This window comes from Mastigoproctus giganteus, chromosome 12, assembly GCF_048544385.1.
Source record: "Mastigoproctus giganteus isolate SK-2022 chromosome 12, ASM4854438v1, whole genome shotgun sequence".
Classification (NCBI taxonomy): Eukaryota; Metazoa; Arthropoda; class Arachnida; order Uropygi; family Thelyphonidae; genus Mastigoproctus; species Mastigoproctus giganteus.
In genome coordinates, this window is record NC_143586.1 from 150,153,689 (window position 1) to 150,178,737 (window position 25,049).

General features: G+C 40.8%; 1 protein-coding gene across 1 annotated transcript; it reads left to right on the forward strand.

Annotated features, from left to right (window-relative positions):
- The first annotated feature begins 3,508 nt into the window (after nt 1–3,508).
- On the forward strand, nt 3,509–23,236 carry LOC150077506 (uncharacterized). Its single transcript, XM_090385927.1, has 4 exons — nt 3,509–4,774; nt 4,913–5,311; nt 11,774–12,833; nt 23,190–23,236. Exons 1-4 carry the CDS (start codon nt 3,620–3,622, stop codon nt 23,234–23,236), a joined length of 2,661 nt encoding a protein of 886 aa, XP_090242053.1. The 5' UTR covers nt 3,509–3,619.
- Nucleotides 23,237–25,049: the final 1,813 nt, after the last annotated feature.

Sequence of the window (25,049 nt, forward strand, 5' to 3'; positions counted from 1 at the left end):
CTTCCCCAAAAAAGATAAAGCCAAGACTGATAAAAGTAAGCCCTCAGCACCTCGGAAGCCGCCTGATGGACCCACCAAGCCAAAATAATACGTAAATTTCTACAATGGAATTGTCGTGGATTCCGGCGAAATATAGATGACATCAAGGCCCTCCTGCAAAAGCACGAGCCAGTTTGCTTTTGCTTGCAGGAGACATACCTAAAGGCAAATGACCATCCCACGATGCATAACACCACAATTTTTCGTAAGGATAGAATTGCGGATGGCTCTGTACACGGGGGAGTGGCTGTCCTTGTGGATAACCAGACCCCAGTGCATCCCTTACTAATTACAACTAGTATAGAGGCTGTTGCAATTCGCCTTACGGTGGGATTTTTATTAACTGTGTGCTCTATCTATTTGCCACCTGGGACTGACATCTCCCAGGCAGACCTTGATGATCTTCTTACGCAGCTGCCTCCCCCTTTCCTACTTCTCGGGGATTTTAACGGACATAACACCCTGTGGGGTAGTGCTAACATCAACAGAAGGGGACGAGTCATAGAGCGTATGCTAAATGACAATGACCTTTCCCTTCTAAATACTGGAACAAACACTTTCTTCCACATGCCTACCCGTACTTATTCTGCCATTGATCTCTCTATCTGCTCCCTTCTCTACTCCCTTCACTGGCCCCGGGTGCCAAGCGAATGTGACTGAGCGATTTCTCTGTGCTATTACTGCGATTTTCCAAAAGTGATCTATAGTTATTTTACGTTCTTGTCGTTATTAAATTTATTCATTTAAAAACAGCTCTTGTAACAAAAACACTTGTACAGAGCAAGAAAGGAAAGGCACCTTTCTTTATTTCTTCTAGTTTACTACTAACCACTTACTACTTTTCGCTTGGTCACACCAGGCACTGCTCCTGCCTCCCCGTGGCGGGGCCGGTAACCTTGGCAGAAAAGTCCATCTGCCAGGGGCTAAGAGGAGCCAACATGGAACAAAATATGTTTCCAACTTTAGAGCCGTCAAGCTGTCGGCCAACCACAGAAAATGACCATGACCATGATTCGTCGCAAGCAAAGAGGTTGAAAACCAATCCCTCCGCGACAGACTTACCTGCATTCTTAATAATGCACTCACTATCTGAACAGCCTCTCAGTAAGCTATCCCCCTTCTTAATTCAAAAACATCTGGAAAGTATTGCAGGGTCTCCCAAGACGGTTAAGAGACTGCAATCAGGGGACTTACTTATTGAAACTCTAAATAGCAGGCACTCTGAGAAATTACTAAAAAAGACAACTTTCGCTGGTATTCCAGTGAAAGTAACTCCACATGCAACCCTAAATACATCAAAGGGTGTAATATCTAGTTGGGACCTGATGAATGTGACGGAGGAAGAAATTAAAGAAGAGCTTCGGGAACAAAATGTAATAGCTGTAAAAAGAATAATGATAAAAAAAGAAAATATTCTAACACCTACCAGAAATATCATTCTTACCTTCAACAGTCCAATCCTGCCCTCATCAGTAAAAGCTGGATATCTACTTTGCCGCACTCGTCCTTTCATACCAAATCCGTTGAGATGTTATAAATGCCAGAAGTATGGCCACTCTCAAACGACATGCAGAAGCAACCCAGTTTGTCCCAACTGTGGATCCTCCGATCACATTCAAAGTGATTGTGTGGCGAAAGAAATGATATGTCCCAACTGCAAAGGGAACCATCCGGCCTACTCTAAGACATGCGAGAGGTGGAAAACAGAGAAAAAAATTGTGAAATATAAAGTTGAAAACAGAGTTAGTTATCAGGAGGCTAGAAAATTAATTGCACCGAGTATACCTAACCGTACCTATGCCAATATTACAAAAAAATACCAAACCATTGCCACACAAACCGATGTTACCGTTCCTTCAAACACTTCCATCTCTGACTGGGCTCGGGCTGTCCTCTCTCAACAACAGTCCAGTGCCGTTAAGCACTCAGACCAAGCAAATAATACGCCTCTCACAATACCAGCAAAATCTCAATCTCCGCCAGTGAATGCCACTACAAATAAAGATAGTTCGACTTTGAAAAAGATTATCCAGGACAAATCGATGGAGGCAGAGTATCCACCAAAACAGGAAGATCCGATTCTGGAAATATTTGCTGAAGAAGAGATGGACACTGGTCGCCCTTCCTTCCCGAAAAGAGACAAACCAAAGCCAGAACGCCATAAGACAGCCACGTCAGGTACAGCTTCTTCCTCTAAATTCAAATAATGTCTAACATCTTACAATGGAATTGCAGAGGCTTTCGTGGAAACATTGACGACATCCGTTACTTAATTAATCGCTACTCTCCAGTTGGTTTCTGCCTGCAAGAAACCTATTTAACTCCTCAAATTTCCATTTCCGTCAAAAACTACTCGGTCTATAGGCGAGATCGGAATATATCCGATTCTGCTCGAGGTGGTGTAGCTATTTTAATTAGTACAAGGATTCCAGCTAAGCAAATTACTCTCCAAACCCAAATCGAAGCTGTCGCTGTGCGTCTGATTACTCAAACTGCATTAACTCTAGTCTCAGTTTATCTCCCACCAAACCATGCTTACACTTATAACGATCTTAAAGAACTTTTACTGCAGCTACCCTCCCCTATCTGCCTGCTAGGGGATTTCAACGGCCACCACCCTTTATGGGGTTCATCTAAATTAGACAGACGCGGCAGATTGATTGAAACTTTACTGGAAAAAGAAAACCTCACTCTTCTTAACAGTGGCTCGCACACCCATATACAGTTACCCAATGGACAGACTTCTGCCATTGACCTATCGATTTGCTCCCCGATACTGTTTTCAGCTATGCAATGGTCCACCCTGGATGATCCCATGGGCAGTGATCATTTTCCAATTGTTTGTAATCTGTTCACTACCCAACCACAATTACAATATCCCTGTAGGAAATGGAAATTCTCTAAAGCCAATTGGGCGAAATTTCAGTCAGCAATCACTCTTGACAAAAAAACTATTCAACTACAGCCCATTGATGAAGTTACTGATTATATTACATCCCGCCTTTTAGTTGCAACTAAGTACTCAACTCCGTTATCAAATCCCCCGTCCCGACGGCATTTAAATTACTGGTGGAACGAAGAGTGCACAAAAGCAAAGAAGGAAAAAAATAAAGCATTTAATTTATTCCGTCGATCTCCAACCACAGCTAATCTAATTAGCTACAAGAAACTAAGGGCAAAGGCGCGTTACATTCAAAAGCAGGCCAAGAAAGATTCTTGGACTAGGTTCGCATCAACTATCAATAGGAACACTGACTCCAGACTAATATGGAGAAAAATTAGGCAGCTTTCTGGGAAGTTTCCAACTGTTCCTTCCCCAATTCTCTCCTGCAATGGGCAAGAACTCTCTGCTCCTGTAGATATAGCCAATGCCTTGGGCAAAACTTTTGCTGAAATATCGGCTGCATCAAACTACACTCCAAAATTCCAGAAAATTAAGACTGCCAAAGAACAGAGACCTATCAACTTTCGAACCTCACTGTCACTTCCATATAATCAGCCTCTGCAATATTGTGAACTTTTACAGGCCATCAGAACAACACGAAACAGTGCCTCTGGGCCAGATGGCATATATTATGTCATGCTACAGCATCTCGATGAGAAAAACTTACAAATGATTCTAATCTTTTTTAACCGGATCTTCCTGGAAAATATCTATCCAACCTCTTGGCACCACGCTACAGTTTTGGCATTTTTGAAACCTGGAAAAGATCCCTCCAGTTCTAATAGTTACAGACCAATATCACTGTCAAGTTGCCTTGGTAAAATTCTCGAAAAAATGATCCATAGTCGACTCACTTGGATCATTGAAACTCAACATCTACTGAGTAATTGTCAACATGGCTTTCGCAAAAACAGGTCATCCCTAGATCTGATGATCAAGGCGGAATCTGAAATTCGCAATGCCTTTGTGAAAAACGAACACCTAGTCATGGTCTCCATTGATATAGAGAAGGCATTTGATACAACCTGGCGGTATGGCATTCTCAGTGACCTATATAATCTTGGTTTACGAGGCAACCTACCCATATTTATTAGGAACTTCCTGAAGAGCCGATCTTTCCAGGTGAGATATCAAAATTCCCTTTCTGCTACATTCTCGCAGGAAGAAGGTGTACCACAAGGATCAGTTTTGAGTGCAACCTTGTTTGCCCTTAAAATTGATTCCATTACAAAAGTACTCCCAAATACTGTAGAGGCTTACCTTTACGCTGACGATCTCGCTATTTCTTGCCATTCTCAGAACATGAGATCTATCGAAAGGCAATTGCAGATGTCCCTCAATAAAGTTCAAAAGTGGGCTGAGCTCAATGGATATCGTCTTTCCCCACAGAAAACAGTTGCGATCCACTTTTGCTGTCAACGCAAATTGCATGCAGATCCTGAACTTCGGATTTCAAATTCCACCATTCCGATTGCCAGCAATATGAAATTCTTGGGACTAATCCTGGACAGTAAGCTCAACTTCTTAGATCATGTTAAATTAATACGTACTGCCTGTCTTAAAAAGATCAACATGCTAAGAGCTTTATCTGCCCTCTCTTGGGGAGCAGATCGTACAACTTTGCTGCTCTTATATAGAGCACTGATTAGATCCCGTTTAGACTATGGTGCTCCAGTTTATGATTCTGCCCGAAGGAGTGTGCTACGCTGGCTGGATCCTATTCAACATAATGCATTGCGGATTGCAATCGGTGCATACAGGACATCTCCAACTCAGAGTCTATACATTGAAGCTAATGAGCCCCCTTTGCATCTTCGTAGAAAAATGTTACTACTTAAATATGCAGCCAAAATACAGACTTGCCCTTTGCATCCTATTCAGCCATACCTTTTTAATCAACCACTAGTTAATCTCTATAGAAATAAACCAAGTAAAATCCAACCGGCTGGCCTACGGCTCCTTGAAATATCGCAGAACTGGAATGTTCCTCTCCACAATAGGCAACAGATAAAGAATTACTCTCATCCACCATGGACCACCTTTCCTCATCTGACCTCCGATACCTATTTCCTTCAATGGGGAAAGAATTGCCTACCGGCAGTGACTGTGCAACAACTCCATGCTAGCCATATTCATACCTATGCCGACTTCTTACCGATATATACGGATGGTTCCAAATCTCTGTCAACTGTTGGAGCAGCAGCAGTGTTTCCCTCTGCTATCATATCAGCTTCTCTTCCACCCGAGTATAGCAACTTTTCAGCAGAACTGTATGCAATACAGTTAGCTCTAGAAAATTTGAATTTACATCCATCTGCAAAATATATAGTTTATACTGACTCTCTCAGCTCAATCAAAGCAATGCAGAATACATCTCAAAAGAATCACCATATTGTAATGAAAATCAGGAGTTTGTTATTGCAGATTTATGATCGTCAACAACTAGTGAAGTTTTGCTGGATTCCAGCACATTCAGGCATAAAAGGGAATGAAGTGGCTGATATATCTGCCAAAAGTCCAAATTCAGACCTAACTTCTGTCCCTATTCCAGCGCCCGATTATAATACCTTAATTCAAGCAGCATGCCATGCACAGTGGACAGAATTATGGCATAACCAAACGAATAACAAACTTTTCCAGCTGAAACAAAAACCAAAGTTCTGGCATTCCAGCAATCAGACAGTGCGGCGGGAAGAAGTGGTACTCACACGAATGAGAATAGGACACACCCATCTGACACACCTCCACCTACTAATGGGCGATGATCCTCCTCAATGTCCACACTGCTTAGAACATCTAACAGTCAAACACATTCTGATTGACTGTCCGCAGTATCAACAACATCGAGATGCAATACTTCAAAATATGGATAATCATTCAGAAACATTGACATTACATCATGTCATTGGAGAGGATGCAAATGTTAACAAACTTTTCTGCTTTTTAAAACAAATTGGAGTGTATCATCTTTTATAAATAGGCTACAGAACTGAAACTAATTTAAACTGGATTATTTTTTAATATTCCTAAGAATAGGCGCACTATAGCCATAGCAGCTAATGCGCCAATAAACACCCATACCACACACACACACACACACTCCCTTCACTCACTTGGGAAGTGGAGGAGAATCCATACGGAAGCGATCACTTCCCTGTGATAACCTCGTTACACAGCGGGAGACCATGTCTTCCCTTCAGGTTACCACGGTGGAAGATTGATCAGGCTGACTGGACTGCCTTCCAACATCAGGCAATTTTTGATCTTAGCACAGTCAGTCAAGAGCCTATCAATGATGCAGTTAAGTACATCACAGAAAATACTGTCCAAGCAGCTGCCAATGCTGTCCCAAAAACATCAGCCCGGTTTCCACCATTTCCCAAACCTTGGTGGTATTCACAATGCACAGCAGCAAAAAAGGCTCAAAACAAAGCGTGGGGGATATTTCGCCTATATCCTACCACGAACAACCTTATAGCCTTCAAACGTGCACGAGACAAAGCACGCTACATCCGTCGTCAGAGTCAAAAGGAATCGTGGATCCGTTTTACATCATGTATTAACCAGTCTACCAACTCTAAGGTAGTCTGGGATAAAATCCGGAAAATGAAGGGAAAATATACATCCCACCCTTCAATCCTAGATTATATTGGATACGCTATTGCAGATCCAACTGCAATAGCCAATGCTCTTGGGGAAACATTCTCTAACATCTCTGCAACATCTTCGTATTCCCCAGAGTTCCTGGTCCTGAAACATAAATCGGAAAAAGAAGCACTTAATTTTAAGACCAAGGGCCTCTATCCCTACAACGGGGCGTTCACTATAGAGGAACTGAAAAGAGCCCTCACTCTTTCCAAAGCAAGTGCTGTTGGACCAGATGGCATCCATTATGGAATGATTAAACATCTTTCACCAAAATCTATGGATTGTCTGCTCCTTCTGTATAACAGAATCTTTACTGAAGGGCAGTTTCCGGACTCCTGGCGAAAGGCAATCGTTCTTGCCTTTCCCAAGCCAGGAAAGGATCCAAACGTCACCACCAACTATCGTCCTATTGCTCTGACCAGCTGTCTGTGCAAAATCCTGGAGAGAATGGTCAATTCTCGTTTAATATGGTATTTAGAATCAAATGACCTTCCTTGCAACGTCCAGTGCGGCTTCCGAAGGAACCGGTCCACTTTGGACCATCTTATTAGATTGGAAGCATCCATCCGGGATGCTTTCCTAAAACGGGAACACTTTGTGTCGGTGTTCTTTGACATGGAGAAAGCGTATGACACAACTTGGAGGTTTGGCCTTTTAAAAGATTTACATTGCCTAGGCCTAAGAGGGCACCTGCCCTTTTTTATTCAAAACTTTTTAGCCAATCGATCGTTCCAAGTTCGTGTGGGATCCTCACTCTCTCGCTCCTTTAGCCAAGAGGAGGGAGTACCACAAGGATCAGTATTAAGTGTCACGCTTTATGCCATCAAAATAAATTCCATCACAGAACAACTTCCTCCAACTGTAAACAGTGCCCTCTATGTTGATGACTTTAGCATTTTTTGCCAGTCGTGCAAAATGAGGGATATTGAAAGACAACTGCAGAAAGCCAATGATAGTCTGAATTCCTGGGCACTTGCTAATGGCTTCAGGTTCTCGCCGGAGAAGACCGTTTGCGTACACTTTTGTCGCAAGCGTAATCTTCATCCTTAACCTGAATTAAGGCTCGGACCAAATGTTATTGCAGTAGTGTCAGACACAAATTCTTGGGACTTGTGTTCGATAAAAAGTTGACCTTTCTCGAACATATTAGTCAACTTCGTACAAAATCCACGAGGGGACTCAATATTCTCCGCTCTCTCTCCGGCCCCGAGTGCCAAGCGTAGTGATTCGAGCGACCTTTCAGCGAATTTTCTAGCGTGCCAGTTATTATAAAGAGCTTATTTTTTGTGAGTTTTTGCAATCTCCTTAAACTCCTACGGTATATATTTTTTTGTGTGAGTTTTTGCAATCTCCTTAAACTCCTACGGTATATATTAATAACATTTAGCACATTAAAACTTACTAATACAGAAAGGAAAGTCACCTTTCTTTATATTAATCACCTACTAACCTAATTTTTTTTTTCCGCTTGGTCACTAGGTGGCACCGCTCCTGCCTCCACGTGGCGGGGCTGGAAACCTGGGAGGACAAGCTCTCACTCCCAGGGCGAAAAGGAGCAAACAGCATGGATTCTGACAACAAAATCACAAAATCCTCTAACATGGCCCAGTCAACTCAAGAACATGAAGAAATTTGTACAAACATGGCCAAAAGGCAAAAAACCGATATATATGAGATACCCGCTCCAAAGTATCTCATCATTCATTCTACGGGCGAACAGTCCACTGGAAAGTTATCCCCTTTCCTGATACAAAAATGTCTGGAAAGCATAGCTGGAACTCCAAAAGCAGTAAAAAGATTAAAATCGGGCGACCTATTAATTGAGACAGCCAATATACGACAGTCAGAGCAACTAATGAAAACGTCCACTTTTGGAGGAGTCCCAGTATCCATTACACCCCATAATACTTTAAACACCTCGAAAGGAGTAATCTCTGAATGGGATCTCCTCAGTATAACAGAAGAAGAAATATTACAAGAAATGAAAGCCCAGGGAGTCATTCATGTTAAAAGAATAACGGTCAAAAAAGAAGGAATAATCATCCAGACCAGAAATATCATTTTAACCTTCAACACTCCAAATCCACCACAGCATGTGAAAGCAGGATACTTGCTTTGTCAAATCCGACCCTACATACCAAATCCTATTCGATGCTTTAAATGTCAAAAATACGGACATTCACAAACAACATGCAGAGGAACAGCAATATGTGCCAAATGTGGTTCCCGAGAACACACCAACCAAGAATGCACAACCGAGCATCCTAAATGCCCAAACTGTGGTGGAAGCCACACTGCTTATTCTCGAGAATGCGAAAGATGGAAACAGGAAAGGAAAATCCAAAGATACAAAGCAGAACACAAAGTTACATACCAGGAAGCCAGAAAGACGATACAACCAGCCAACACAAGGAAACCTACCTATGCACAGATAGCTCAAGTAGTGCAAATAACCCAGAACCAACAAACAACAGGATCACAAACCGACGTTACAATAGCACCAAATGAATCGTTGTCAGACTGGGCACGCAAATGGCTCATGCCCCCAAAACAGCAGAAACGAGAACAGGCGGCAAACACCCCTATCTCAGTTCCACCAACAGTATTTTCACCACCGCAGGGAAAAACCAAAGAAGATACCTCGATAATAATGCACCATGCTGCTGAACAAATGGACACAGCAGGAAAAACACAACAAGAAGAACCCGTTCTAGAAATATTTGCCGAGGAAGATATGGACACTGGAAAGCCATATTTCCCTAAAAAAGACAAATCACGGACAGAAAAATTTAAAACAGTAACGAGAAAACAACCAGAAAACTCATCTAAAACAAAACAATGAGTAGTACTTTTATTCAATGGAATTGCCGAGGTTTCCGTAAGAATATTGACGATGTTCGTGATTTAATTTCTCAATATCACCCGATATGTTTCTGCTTACAAGAAACGTATCTAAAACCTGACGATGCAATCTTAATCAAGAATTACAGTATACATAGACGAGACCGAATAAATAATCCTATAGCCCATGGAGGAGTAGCAATCCTTGTCAACTCTCATATACCAGTCCAAGCAGTCCACCTACAAACCACTCTTGAGGCAGTAGCAGTCCGTATAGCAACAAGTCGTTTAATAACAATAGTATCAATATATTTACCTCCGAACCAGGAAATAAATTACGAAGACTTAGAAGAACTAATAGATCAACTACCCCCTCCCTACTGTATAATGGGGGATCTAAATGGACATCACCATTTATGGGGAAATACTGATTTTAACAAAAGAGGACATCAAATAGAAAAAATAATAGATGCCAAAAATCTAATCCTCCTGAACAGTGGAAAACACACGTATTTCCACCTTCCAACAGGAACAAGCTCAGCGATAGACCTTACTTTATGCTCCCCAGCATTATATCCTATTTTGGAATGGACAGTTCATGATGAACCATTACATAGTGACCACTACCCCATTATTGTCACTTTAACAAAAGACACCCTATGTCAATCCAGACGAAAACCCAAATGGAAATTTCACAAAGCAGACTGGGAAAAATTCAAAAATTTAGCAGTAATAGAACAACAGAGAGTCCGACGACTAACCATTGACCAAGCAGTACAATATGTAACGAATCAAATTAGCCAAGCAGCAGAACAATCAATACCAAAAACGTCTACCAAACTTCCCCTATTCCCGAAGCCTTGGTGGAATGAGGAATGTACCCAAGCAAAACGAGATAGAAACAGAGCATGGAATATTTTTCGCAAAAATCCTACCACAGACAATCTAATACATTTCAAAAAAATGAGAGCAAGAGCAAGATATGTCAGACGGGCATGCAAGAAAGCCTCCTGGATACGTTTCGCCTCAACTATAAATAGAACTGCAAATACTAAAACAGTTTGGGATAAAATAAGAAAAATGAACAATAGATACCAAAATTTAGTACATCCAATTATCAACTGGCAAGGACAAGACATCGCTGATCCAAAAGAAATAGCAAATGCTTTAGGTGAAACATTCGCCAAAATATCTGCCACCACATCCTATTCACCGGAATTCCAGAAATATAAAAATCATCAAGAAAAATACAACTTAAAATTCTCCACAAAATATTTAGAACAATATAACCATCCACTAACCATAGCAGAACTCCATAAGGTACTGTCACAAACAAAACAAAGTGCAGAAGGTCCAGATGGCATTAATTATATAATGATAAAGAAACTCAGCGAAGAATCTTTACAATCTATACTTCTTTTATACAACAGAATTTATATGGAACAAGAATTTCCTATCAAGTGGCATCATGCAATTGTCCTCGCTTTCCCAAAACCTGGCAAAGATCCTACTAATCTAAACAGCTACCGTCCAATTGCACTTACCAGCTGCCTAGGAAAGTTAATGGAAAAGATTATAAATTCAAGACTCATGTGGTACCTAGAAAACCATAACCTTTTGTGCCCAGTGCAGTGTGGCTTCAGGAAACATAGATCAACCTTGGACCTATTGATTAAAATAGAAAACAACATACGAAATGCTTTCGTTAAAAAACAACATTTAGTCATGATATGCTTCGATATCAAAAAGGCATATGATACAGCCTGGCGCTATGGCATTCTCCGGGACATATATAACTTAAAACTAAGAGGACATCTCCCTGTTTTCATCCAAAACTTTTTACAGCATCGAACCTTCCAAGTACGAATACAAACTACACACTCAAAGGTCTTCCTACAAGAAGAAGGAGTACCACAGGGATCAGTCCTCAGTGCCACCTTATTTGCAATAAAAATAAACTCTATAACCCAACATATACCATCCTCCATAAATACAGCTCTTTACGTAGATGATTTCAGTATTTCTTTCCAATCCCAAAACATGAGAACAATAGAACGCCAGCTACAAGGTGCAATAAACAAAGTCAGCAACTGGGCTCAGGAAAATGGTTTCACGATCTCAACACAAAAAACTGTAGGCGCACACTTCTGTAGGAAAAGAAACCTTCATTTAGATCCGGAATTAAAACTTAATGGACAGTTAATCCCAATCAAGCCAACCATAAAATTTCTTGGACTTATTCTTGATAAAAAACTAACCTTTTTAGAACATATAAAACAACTAAGAACAAACTGCCTCAAGAAACTAAATCTTTTGAGAGTCTTGTCCGCAACGACCTGGGGTGCAGATAGAGTTACTCTGTTGCGATTATACAGAGCCCTCATAAGATCTCGACTAGACTATGGAGCCCCAGTGTATAACTCAGCCAAACCAAGTGCCCTGAGGTGGCTTGATCCAGTGCACCACAGCGCTTTACGAACAGCTTTAGGAGCATATCGCACCTCACCAGTCCACAGCCTATATGCAGAGGCTCATGAACCACCACTACAACTCCGGAGACAAAACTTGTTGTTATACTACGCTGCAAAGATAAATTCAATACCTGACCACCCGACATGGACAATCCTACACGAACCAAGTTTGGAAAACTTATATAGAGCACATCCAAATGCTAACAAACCAGCAGGCATATATTTAAGAGACCTAATCCAGCAACGTAATTTAGATCTCAGTCAGATAGCAGTTTCTCCTAAACTTCCATATCCACCTTGGGATACCATTCAAACGATATGCGATCTTCATATGCATAAATGGAACAAAGATTCCCTACCTACACAAAATTTCCAACAATTACACGCAGCCTACAGAGACCAACATTGTAATTCTACCTTGATATACACAGATGGCTCCAAAACAGAAACCAAAGTAGGAATTGCAGCCAAATTCCCCAACACCATCATTTCCAAACTACTTCCAACTGAGTGCAGCATTTATACGGCAGAACTGGAGGCTATACAACTAGCCATAAACCATATATGGCTAACCAACATCGCCAACAGTATAATATTTACCGATTCGTTCAATGCTCTGCAAGCCTTAAAGGATAGCACCACCAATACCCATCCGACCGTATGTAAAATACATAACACGCTTTCAAAACTAGCAAAGCGAAAGCAGAACATAAGATTCTGCTGGGTTCCCGGACATGTAGGAATAGATGGCAATGAACAGGCAGACCAAGCAGCAAAACAAGCAGAAGGCCCAATCAACAATAGCATAAAAATACCATACCTGGACTATAAAACTACAATTCGAAATAGTGGCGAAAAGCAGTGGCAACAAAAATGGCAGGAACAGGCTGGTAACAAATTATTACAGATAAAACCGCTGTTACAACAATGGAAAACCAGTAGAAGAACCAACAGACAAGAAGAAGTTATACTGAGCAGATTAAGAATAGGACACACCAATGTTACCCACTCCTATCTACTCCGAGCCGAATCTCCGCCGCAGTGCTCCGACTGTCAAACAGTGCAAACGATCCAACATATTCTACTTGACTGCCCTAACTTCACACGACAGCGTCAGATTACCTTTAAATCCTTAAAAGGAATGGACACATTTTCATTAAGAACAATATTGTCAGATAAATCTAATATATCCGAAGTCTTCCAGTTTCTCAAACGGATTAACTACTATAATTTGATATAAAATTCATAACAAAAGACATCATTGAATAAGCCATAAATCATAAGTTTGGCGCATTATAGCCATAGAAGCTGATGCGCCAGTAAAATATCCAATCCAACCAACCAGCTCTCTCTCCTCAACACGTTGGGGAGCAGATCGATGCACCCTACTACGGCTTTACCGTGCACTTGTACGATCGAAATTAGACTACGGCACCCAGGTATATTCCTCAGCCAGAGATAGTGTCCTTCGATGGCTGGACCCTGTCCACCATCAGGCTATTCCTATCGCTACTGGAGCATTTCGAATATCTCCTGTCCAGAGCTTATACGTCGAAGCAAACGAACCACCATTATCGCTTCGACGTAAGCAGTTGTCTTTAAACTATGCTCTAAAGTTGAAATCCCTGCCAGACCATCCTACGTGGACATCCGTTTTTGAGCCACATTGGGAAATCTTATATAATACCCGTCAGACTGCCAACCGACCTTTTGGTATTCGTGTCCAAGAGCTACTCAGAGAGTTTAACATCATGGTAGACAAGGTTGCACAAACACCAAAAGAAACTCTTCCACCATGGCATGCTCATACTCCATCGTGCGACTTTTCCCTTAAGAAATGGGTAAAGTCTGAGACCTCATCATCTGTCTACCAACAGCTCTTTTCTGCACATCGAGCTGAGAACTCCGACTTCCTGCCCGTCTACACAGACGGCTCGAAGTCTGAATCGTTCGTTGGATCTGCTGTTGTGTTCCCGGACACTATAATATCTCAACAGATTCTTCCTGAATCCAGCATATACACTGCAGAGCTGCATGCTATAGAGTTTGCCTTGGATCACATTCGAACTTGTCAATGCCAAAGGTCAATAATATATTCTGATTCCTTGAGTGTATTACAGGCTTTATTATCTCTGAGACACAACTCTCATCCAGTTCTCTCTCGGGTTCTGTAGAAGATACATTCTCTTCATGAATACAAGTTTGATATTCGCTTCTGCTGGATTCCTAGCCACATTGGGATAAAGGGAAATGATTTGGCCGACACTGCAGCCAAATCAGCAGCTCCCACTAATAATCGTTGCCTGTCAGTCCTCTATACAGACTACAGCCAAATAATACGAGAAAATATATATTCCCAATGGCAAAAACTAAAATCACATCACCTCAATTCCAATATCAAATTCCAAGACTCTATGCCATTTCAACTGTTGGTGGAATGAGGAATGCTCAAATGCGAAGAAAGAACAAAATAAAGCATGGAATTTGTTTCGTCGAACTCCAACTACAGTTAATCTTATTAACTACAAGAAACTAAAGGCAAAAGCTCGTCTCATTCAAAGACAATCCAAGAAAGATTCTTGGACTCGGTTTGCATCGACTATCAATAGAAACACGAACCCACGATTAATATGAAGAAAATTAGGCAGCTTTCTGGGAAGTTTCCAACTGTTCCTTCCCCAATTCTCTCCTCCAATGGTCTAGACGTCTCTGCTCCTCTGGATATAGCAAATGCCTTAGGTAAAACGTTTGCTCACGTCTCAGCTGCTTCCACCTACACTCCGGAATTTCAGAAATCTAAGATCACCACAGAACAGAGACACATCAATTTTCGAACTTCACTGCTACTTCCATATAATCAGCCGCTCCAATACTGTGAACTTATGCACGGCATCAGAACAACACGCAACAGTGCCGCTGGGCCAGATAGAATATATTATGTTATGTTACAGCACCTTGATGAGAAAAACTTACAAATGCTGCTAGCCTTCTTTAACCGAATCTTCCTGTCAAATGTTTATCCCACTTCTTGGAACCATGTACAGTTCTGGCCTTTTTGAAATCTGGAAAAGACCCCTCCAATCCTAATAGTTACAGACCAATCTCTCTGTCAAGTTGCCTCGGTAAGGCCCCGGGTGCCAAGCGTTTCCGTGGCCAAGTGATTCTTGCGAGTTTATAAAGCGTTTTTCCTCCAAGTGACAGAGTTTTCCTTGTTTTTCCCTTAGAATTAATATTTTCTGTTAAGTAGCTCTACTTACTTAAAAACACGAAGAAGAGAGCCCAGAAGAAGGCAAGTACCTTTTTCTTTAATTTAGCTAGCTGTACTAACTTACTAACTCTACGCTTGGCCACCAAGCGGCACTGCTCCTGCCTCCCCGTGGCGGGGCCGGTAACCTGGGTGGTAAAGGCAAACCCCCAGGGCAAAAAGGAGCGATCATGGATAAAAATCATTATCCAAACTTAGAGCCTTTGAGCTCAAGAGCGGAAGATTCTAAACCTGACCATGACTCAAGTCAACCTAAAAGACTGCGAAGAGAAGCAGAATGTCATGACGATTGCTCAAACTTCCTGGTGATTCATTCCCTATCTGCCCAACCTGTGGGTAAGTTGTCACCATTCTTAATTCAGAAAATCTTGGAGTCAATTGCTGGATCACCAAAAATGGTTAAAAGACTGCAATCCGGAGAACTTCTGATAGAAACAGCCACCTCAAAACATTCTGAGCGGCTGTTAAAAACAACAACATTTGGTGGGTTGACAGTAGAAATTACTCCCCACAAAACACTAAATTCATCAAAAGGTGTCATCAGCGAGTGGGACCTAATTACAGTCTCCGAAGAAGAACTACTCCAAGAACTCAGCAGTCAGAAAGTAGTAAATGTAAAACGGATCATGACGAAAAGAGATGGAAATCTTACTCCAACAAGATCGATCATTCTGACATTTAGCACTCCAGACTTACCATCCTGTATTAAAGCTGGTTATTTAAACTGCCGGATTCGACCATACATCCCGAATCCTGTTCGTTGCTTTAAATGTCAGAAATACGGCCATTCCCAGCAGGCTTGTCGCGGGGAAGCCACATGTCCCATCTGTGGCTCTAAAGATCACACCCAAGCGGATTGTTCCGTCAAAACTCCTGTTTGTCCAAACTGCAAAGGAAGCCATCCAGCCTTTTCCAAAACTTGTGAGCTATGGATAACAGGAAAGAAAATACAAAAATACAAAATTGAAAATAAAGTCACGTTTCCTGAGGCACGTAGACAAGTTATGTCGACCATGCCTAGTGGTCGTTCTTATGCAGCTCGAACTAGAAACTTTGTTTCTACTGCAGCTCAAACGGATGTATCAGTTCCGCCTAACACCTCTCTAGCGAATTGGCTTAAATTTACACTTTCAACCTCTAAAAAAGATAATCCTCCGAAAAAAACTAGCGAAGCCAAAAATACTCCAATCAGTATTCCTACTCATACCCCATTAGGCTCAGTTGAAAAAGAACAATTAAAATCTCACTCAGTCTCAAAAAAAAATGGAATCGCCTACCAATAATATGGATGTAGATGAGCTGCTAAGTAACGAGGAGCACATTCTAGAACTCCATGCAGATGACACCATGGATATTGGACGCCCCACATTCCCAAAAAAAGACAGGAAGAAATGTCCCACGAACAAAAAACAGTCAGACGAATCATCCTCAGCTAAATCTAAATAATGTATAACATCCTACAATGGAACTGCAGAGGACTAAGTAGTCATTCTGATGACTTAAGGGATTTACTAGCTCAATTCAATCCCATAGGTGTATGCCTACAAGAAACTTTCTTGTCATCCCAAATTTCACCAAAATTTTCAAATTATGTGATATACAGACGAGATAGGAGTTCAAACTCTCCTGCTCGTGGCGGAGTAGCTATTCTTGTTAACTCTGACATTCCATCCAGGCCGATCCAATTGAGAACCACTCTAGAAGTTGTCGCAGCTCGTATTGCAGTTGGTATTTCAGTTACCCTTGTTTCCATCTATATTTTACCATCTCTACCACTTCCGCATTCAGAACTTGACAGCCTGATTTCACAACTCCCAACTCCAATTTGTCTTTTTGGTGACTTTAATGGACATCATCCATTGTGGGGGTCTACTACAATGGATAGAAGAGGCAAATTGATGGAGGAATTCATGAACAATAATGATCTTAATTTATTAAATTCTGGATCTCCTACTTACATACACCTAGCAACAGGATCTGTTTCTGCAATAGACTTGTCAATTTGTTCACTATCTATCTTTCCAATCATGACATGGTCAGTTTTAACCGATCCCTTTAACAGTGATCATTTTCCAATTATTTGTTCACTACAAACAAGAGTAACTCCGAATCCTGTTCAACGATCCAACTGGCAGTTTAAAAAGGCAAACTGAGGAGGCTATTCTGCCCAAATACTCTTAGACAGATGTTATGTTCAAAGACAACATATTGATTAAGTAAATACTTATATAATCAATCAGATTCTCACTGCAGCTAATGGTTCCATTCCAAAATCCACGCCTTATCACAAACACAGAAATAATTGGTGGAATACAGATTGTTTAATTGCCAAACAGGAAAAAAACCGTGCTTGCAATAATTTCCGTAAGTATCCCACCACTAGTAACCTAATTGCTTATAAAAAACTCAAAGCGAAAGCTAGACAAGTTAGACGGAAAGCGAAACGGGATTCTTGGATTGCTTTTGCCTCAACCATTACCAAAGACACAGATACACGAGTCATCTGGAAAAGAATACAGGCATTAAATGGCAAATTTACTCGGCTGCCCTCTCCGATACTTCATTGGAGAGGGAAAGACATTTCTACTCCTGAAGAAGTTGCAAATGCATTAGCAGAATCATTTGCAAAAATATCAGCTTCTGCCACCTATGCGTCCACCTTCCAGAACATCAAAGCATGTGCGGAACGGTATAAAATCAACTTCTACACGCGCCGCTCACTGCCGTACAACCAACCGTTAACATTAATAGAACTTCAAGAATCATTAAACAGATCTTCCAATAGCGCTGCAGGTCCAGATGGAGTTCATTACATTATGCTAAAGCATATACTTGATGAAGACTTGAGAACTCTATTAATTTTTTATAATCGGATCTTCACCGAAAATGCCTATCCTTCTTCATGGCGCCATACGTTCGTTATCGCCTTACCAAAACCAGGAAAAGATCCTTCCTGTGTTGAAAATTACAGGCCAATATCTCTTACGAGCTGCATGGGAAAAATTTTCAAAAGGATGGTTCATACTAGGCTCACCTACATCCTGGAGTCAGAGAATCTCCTTCCAGAACAACAATATGGCTTTCGGAAAAATAGATCAACGCTGGATGTGCTTATCAAAGCCGAATCTCATATCCGCAATGCCTTTGTCATGAAACAACATCTAGTCATGGTCAATTTAGATCTTGAAAAGGCATTTGATACAACATGGCGTCATGGTATTATTAGGGACCTTTACCATCTGGGGCTTCGGGGCCATTTGCCGGAAACAATTCAAAATTTCCTGCAATTGCGCTCTTTTCAAGTCCGATACAAAAACGTCCTCTCTACATCTCACATACAGGAAGAGGGAGTTCCGCAGGGATCAATACTCAGTCCAACACTGTTTTCAATCCGAGTTAGCACAATGACACGAGATATCCCAAAAACTGTTCAAACTTATATGTATGCAGATGATCTTACCATTTCCTGTCAATCTCAAAGTATGAATACCAGTGAACGGCAGCTACAACTAGCCATAACCAAAATAGAGGCCTGGACTTCACGGAACGGTTACAGATTGTCAGAAAAGAAATGCACTGTCACTCACTTTTGCAAGAAGCGAGCTCTCCATCCGGAACCTGAACTACAAATAAACAATACTCCAATCCCGCTTGTTAATACCGTTAAATTTCTTGGACTATTACTAGACCGCAAACTAAATTTCGAAGCTCACATCACTTATTTGAGAACTTCTTGTTTAAAGCATTTAAATATACTTCGTTCGGTCTCATCTATGTCATGGGGAGCTGATCGGTGTACTTTGTTGCATCTTTATAGAAGTTTAATCCGTTCACGACTAGATTATGGTTGTCCAGTGTATGACTCTGCCAGGAGCACTACTTTAAAACGGCTAAATATGATCCACCACAGTGATCTGAGGACTGCGCTAGGAGCTTTCAGGACTTCTCCTATCCAAAGTCTATATATTGAAGCGCATGATCCCCCATTACATCTGCCTAGAAAAACACTATTGCTTCGCTACGCTGCTAAGATCCAGAGTCTACCATCGCACCCAAGTTGGGAGTATCTCTATAATACCCGTTGGGACGCCTTCTATGAGAGCAAACCAAATGAAAATAGACCCGCCTCTATCAGGATAAAAGAGCTTGTTCAGACTTGGAATATCAATTTAAATGAAATTTTCAAAGACACAACTACACCTGTTGCTCCGTGGACATATGTGTCTGTCTCTCAAGATACATACTTCCTCCAGTGGGGGAAAAATATACCTTCCTGCAATATCAGACAGTTACATTCAGCTCATGCTATGAACAACCATGCCCAGTAAATAAACCCAGTAAAATATATACGGATGGTTCAAAAACTGAGAGTACGGCAGGTGCTGCGGCGGTTTTCCCTTTATGTACAATTTCAGCCACTCTACCGCTTGCCTGCAGCGTCTTCACAGCCGAATTATATGCCATTAAGTTAGCGCTTAGTAAGATAATTGAGCTTTCCATCTCATCTGCCATAATTTACACAGATTCTCTTAGTGCTGTCTCTGCCATAAGGAAGAATTCCTCCATTTCTCACCCTACATTGAAACAGATTCATTCCCAGCTATTCGTTTGCAGTGTGTCCAATCAGTCAATCAGATTTTGCTGGATCCCTGGCCACTCAGGCATTCCGGGAAATGAAAGTGCTGACTTTGCCGCTAAACATCCGGAAACCACTCTCTCACAACATCCTCAGGTTCATTTCTCTGATTTTAAGTCTGTCATACGCAAAGCCTGGTACAATAAATGGTCACAGACCTGAAAAAGTGACACTAACAATAAACGATACCAAATAAAAGAAGACCCAAAGCTGTGGCTGTCTGGCTTCCGAAGAAACAGACGAGAGGAAGTAGTACTGGCAAGACTGAGAATTGGACACACTCACCATACTCATCTCTTCCTTATTATTGTGAGAAAGCCCACCACAGTGCTCATCCTGTCAGACGCAACTTACAGTCCGTCATTTCCTGGTTGATTGTCCCTTGCATTCAACCATCCGGTCAAACACTTTTCAGTCACTGTCTACATTGAATATATCACCTGATTTATCTCGCATCTTAGGAAATGAAGCAAATATTGAAGAACTTTTATTATATCTAAAACACAAGAAGTATATAATTTAATCTCTCTAGCAATACGTTTTTTTTAAATTAACGATAAGGAGACACAATTTGGCCGTAGTAGCCCTTGTGTCGTTAAACCGAACTACAACAACAACAACATGCAGCCCGAATACAAAGTTGCTGTCAGCATCCTATTGGGCCATATCTCTTTAATCCACCACTGCAAAACTTTTATAGAAATAAACCCAGTAAAATAAGACCGGCAGGCTTACGCCTTATTGAATTAACGCAGAGTTGGAACGTTCAAATTTTCAACAGGAAACATATAATGAATTACTCCCAATCGCCATGGATTCCTCCTCCTCAGTTATATTTGGATACTTATCTTGACAAGTGGGGAAAGAATCGTCTACCAACACTCAGTGTGAAACAACTCCATGCAAGTCATATTCAGAAATACGCTGATTTTTTTGCCCATATATACTGATGGCTCCGAATCACTTTCAGCCATTGGAGCAGCGGCAGTATTTCCCTCTACTATCATCTCGGCTGCCCTTTCACCTGAGTATAGCAGCTTCTCCGCAGAACTTCATGCAATAAAATTAGCTTTAGGCAACCTGAATCTCTACCCATCTATAAAATATGTTGTATACACAGACTCTCTCAGCTCAATAACCGCAATGCAAAACTCTTCCTACAAGGCTGATCCTGTGTTAAATCAAATTGGAAGACTCCTGTTACAAATTGAAGAACGTCATCAATCAGGGACCTTTTGCTGGATCCCAGCACATTCAGGGATAAAGGGTAACGAACTTGCTGATGAAAATGCTAAAAATCCGTCAACCTTTGATTTAACCTCCATTCCGGTTCCAGCCTCTGACTACTGTCACATCATACAAACAGCATGTTTCGTGAAGTGGAAAGTGCTATGGCACAAAGAAAAGAATAATAAACTCTACCAGTTGAAACAGGATCCAAAACATTGGCACTCTAGCACCAAAACAGTGCGAAGAGAAGAAGTGGTTCTTGCACGGGCACGTATTGGACACACATATCTGACCCACCTCCATCTGCTCAGAGGCGAAGATCCTCCTCAATGTCCATACTGTTCAGAAAATTTAACAGTGAAACATATTCTGATTGACTGCCCTCACTATCAACAGGACAGAACATCCGTCCTGAGTTCCCTGAGAAATCTACGAGAACCAATGACATTACAACATATTATTGGAGATAATGCAAACATCACGAGTTTTTCTCTTATCTGAAAATAATTGGATTTTATGATAAATTTTAAATATCTCTGTAAACGCAACCAAGTTGTTACGCCTAAATTATGTTTTTAGCTTTTTCATGTGAATAGGCGCATTATAGCCAAAGCAGCTTATGCGCCGATAAACACCCATAACACACACACACACACACCTCTTCCAACATGTGACACTTACTTCTGCCAATGGAGAAAGAATACTTTGCAAGCAACAAACTTCAAACAAATTCATGATGTTCACATTCAAAGATATATTGATTTCTACCAAATTTATACAGATGGCTCTAAATCCAATTCAAATGTTGGTGCAGCTGCAGTGTTTCCAAATACAGTTGTATCAGTTGTATCAGTACCATCAGATTTTAGTATATTTTCTGTTGAATTGTATGCAATAAAACTTGCTTTAGAAAATCTCTATTCTGACTGTTCTTTAAAATCTGTTATTTATACTGATTCCCTCAGCTCAATCATGTTGCTAAGTAATTCCGAAGATAAAGTTCATCCTGTTCTAGATGAAATCAGATGCTTGTTACTACAAATCAAAAAACGCACCAACTGGTCGCTTTTTGTTGGATTCCAGCTCATTCCGGTATTTTACGTAATGAACTGGCCGATAAAGCTGCAAAAAATCCAACTACCTTAGATTTAACCAATATCCCTGTTCCAGCATCAGATTGTGTACTAACCGTTCATGCTGCTTGCCTATCACTATGGACAGCACTCTGGCACTCTCAGACTAATAATAAACTCTTTCAGTTTAAACAAGATCCGAAATTTTGGCGTTCCAGTGTCCGTACATCGAGACGAGAAGAAGCAGTCCTTTCAAGGGCAAGAATAGGTCATACTCATCTGACACATCTTTATTTACTCACAGGAGGTGATCCACCACAGTGTACACATTGCTCTAACATCTTGACTGTTAGACATATTCTCATTGGCTGCCCCTACTATAAACAACACAGAGCTTCATCCTTGATCTCACTGATAAATAATCGTAAACCAATAACTCTTGAAAATCTCATTGGTGATAAGGCAAATATTTCTGAATTTTTTGACTTCCTTAAGCAAACTGGACTTTTTAATAATTTCTGATTTCAAATTTTCTTTTGATTTTATGGAAATTCCTCATCTCTTAAAATAATAAGTGAATAGCCATATTATAGCCATAGAAGCTTATGTGCCATTAAGCCTCCATAACAACAACAACAACAACAACAATATCTGATGCCAAACTGACCAAATTATTATATAATTACAGAATGATAATATAGGAACTGGCATATTTTGGCCTAAGCTGCCCTTGTGCCCTTAAACACCCATACCAATACTAATCTTTGAAGAGATAGAAATGGACACAGGACACGTCCACACGTCTCCAAAGCGGTAACTGAAGGATGAGAAAAACAAGCCCTCAGCACTTCCAAAAGCCGACCGATTGATCCCCTTAGCGTAATGGTTAAATTCCTACAGTGGAATTGTTGTGGATTCCGGCGATTGCAGAAGAAACCAGGCAATCCTGCAAAATCATGAATCAGCCTGCTTGTGCTGAGAAGTGACTTATCTAAAGCCAAATGATGACTCCCACCTTGCGTAAAATTGCTGTTATTCGTAGGTTTAGGATTGTGGATGGCCCTGCGTATGCAGGAGTCTCTACTCTAGTAGGCAACCAGACCCCAGCCCTTGCAACTTACAAATACGATTAACATTTGTATTGATTTATTGTAAACTCCCCTGACCTGGTGGTCGTGCCGGAGTAGAAACAAGAACAAACCAGCATCGGCTGTTGCAAATCGCCTTACAGTGGGGTTCTTACTAGCGGTCTTCTTTATATATTTGCCTCTTGGGAATGTCATTCCCCAGAAAGACCTAGATGAACTTGTTATGCAGTTGCCCCCCCACCCTTTCTTACTTCTTTGGGATGTTAATAGACTTAACATCTTTAGGTGTAGCGCTGGTATCAATGGAATGGGACGGGCCATAGAGCATGTTTCCACAGACAATGTCCTCTCCATTCTAAGTGTGGAAACAAATGCCTTTTTCCACATGCCTATCCATATTTTCTAGCATTGACCTTTCTATCTGCTCCTTTATATCCTCCATTCACTTACCTGGGAGATGGGGAGAGAACCCGTATGGAAGTGATCACTTCCCCGTGATACCCTGCTGACGTAGTGGGAGATCGTGTCTTCCTTTTAGGTTACCGCGGTGGAAGGTTATTAGGCGGATTTTCTTTTAACATCTGGCAAATTTTTGATATCAGTACATTCGGTCAGGAGTCTATCAATGATGCAGTGACGTACATCACGGAAACTTTTGTCTACGCAGTTACAATTGCAAATTAAAGATATCCGCCTAGTTTCCACCATTTCCCAAACCATGGTGGAATTCAGAATGCATAGCAGCAAAAAAAGTATTAAACAGAGGTTGGGGGATATTCCGATGATATCCTACCACGGCCAACCCATTAGCCCTTAAATCGAACACAGTAAAGCACGTTATATCTGTAGTCGGAGCCCAAAAAGAATCCTGGATCCGTTCCCTCCTAGGAAATCAATTCTAAGTTGGTCTTGGACAAAATCCGAAAAATGAATGAAAAATACATAACATACTCCTCATTGGTCTTGGAATATAATCGATGCACTATTGCAGACTCAACTGCAATAACCAGCTTTCTGAATTGGAAATTGACAGCTTTTCGCCACTCTAAGGAATTCATATTTGACTCAAATAAAGTGCTTCATGATTAATCTTAATGGTCGTATTCCCTCACAGCTGCCTTCAAAATAACTAGATAAAGGCACGCTACCCCACGGTCTTATTATGTGATATTTGCGTTTCCATTGCATATTGTCTTTTTCCAACGGGTATCTACTAAGATTGGCGATCTACTAAGATTAAAATATATATTTATTTCACTCTCTGGAGAACTTTCGCATAATTTTTTTCTAATGTTTATCACGTTAGTTAAACAACATTTCTTTTAAAAATAAATTATCGAGCTTTTAGTATGCGTGTATTTAATTCCTGCTTATTAATATGCTTCAACTTATTCAATAAATAAAAAAAAAAACATTTTCCGGCAATAAATTCTGACATGAATTTAAATATTAGAAAAAATTAAGTCCAATATCAGTAAACATTGGGCTTGATGTACCTGTAAGAATTTCTGGTACGAATTTTTCGCAAAGAATGTGAGAAATCTATGCTTTTCACAATTACATACACTAATTTATGAACAAAGGTAACGATTGAATAGAATAATTGCCACAGTGGTTAAACAATAAAATCAGTGAAATAGATGGAAATAGAACTAGACGCGGAAAGACGAATTACACAAATTACGTCAGTGCGAATGCTAAATAGATAAGAAGTCATTAGCACTTCTACTGATTGATACGAGAACCAATTTTCCGTTTTACAAAGATTTGAAATATTTTCTTTCCTTTACTGCTTGTTGCGAGTTCCTGCGCGC

What these genes read in the sequence shown, in the direction of transcription:
- LOC150077506 (XM_090385927.1), top strand. Translation starts at nt 3,620, where the DNA reads ATGCTACAGCATCTCGATGAGAAAAACTTACAAATGATTCTAATCTTT. An exon ending in ATCCATCTGCAAAATATATA is followed by an intron (nt 5,312 to 11,773) that starts GTTTATACTGAC and finishes AACTGCCTCAAG; the next exon opens with AAACTAAATCTTTTGAGAGT. An exon ending in AAAATGGCAGGAACAGGCTG is followed by an intron (nt 12,834 to 23,189) that starts GTAACAAATTAT and finishes TGTTATTCGTAG; the next exon opens with GTTTAGGATTGTGGATGGCC.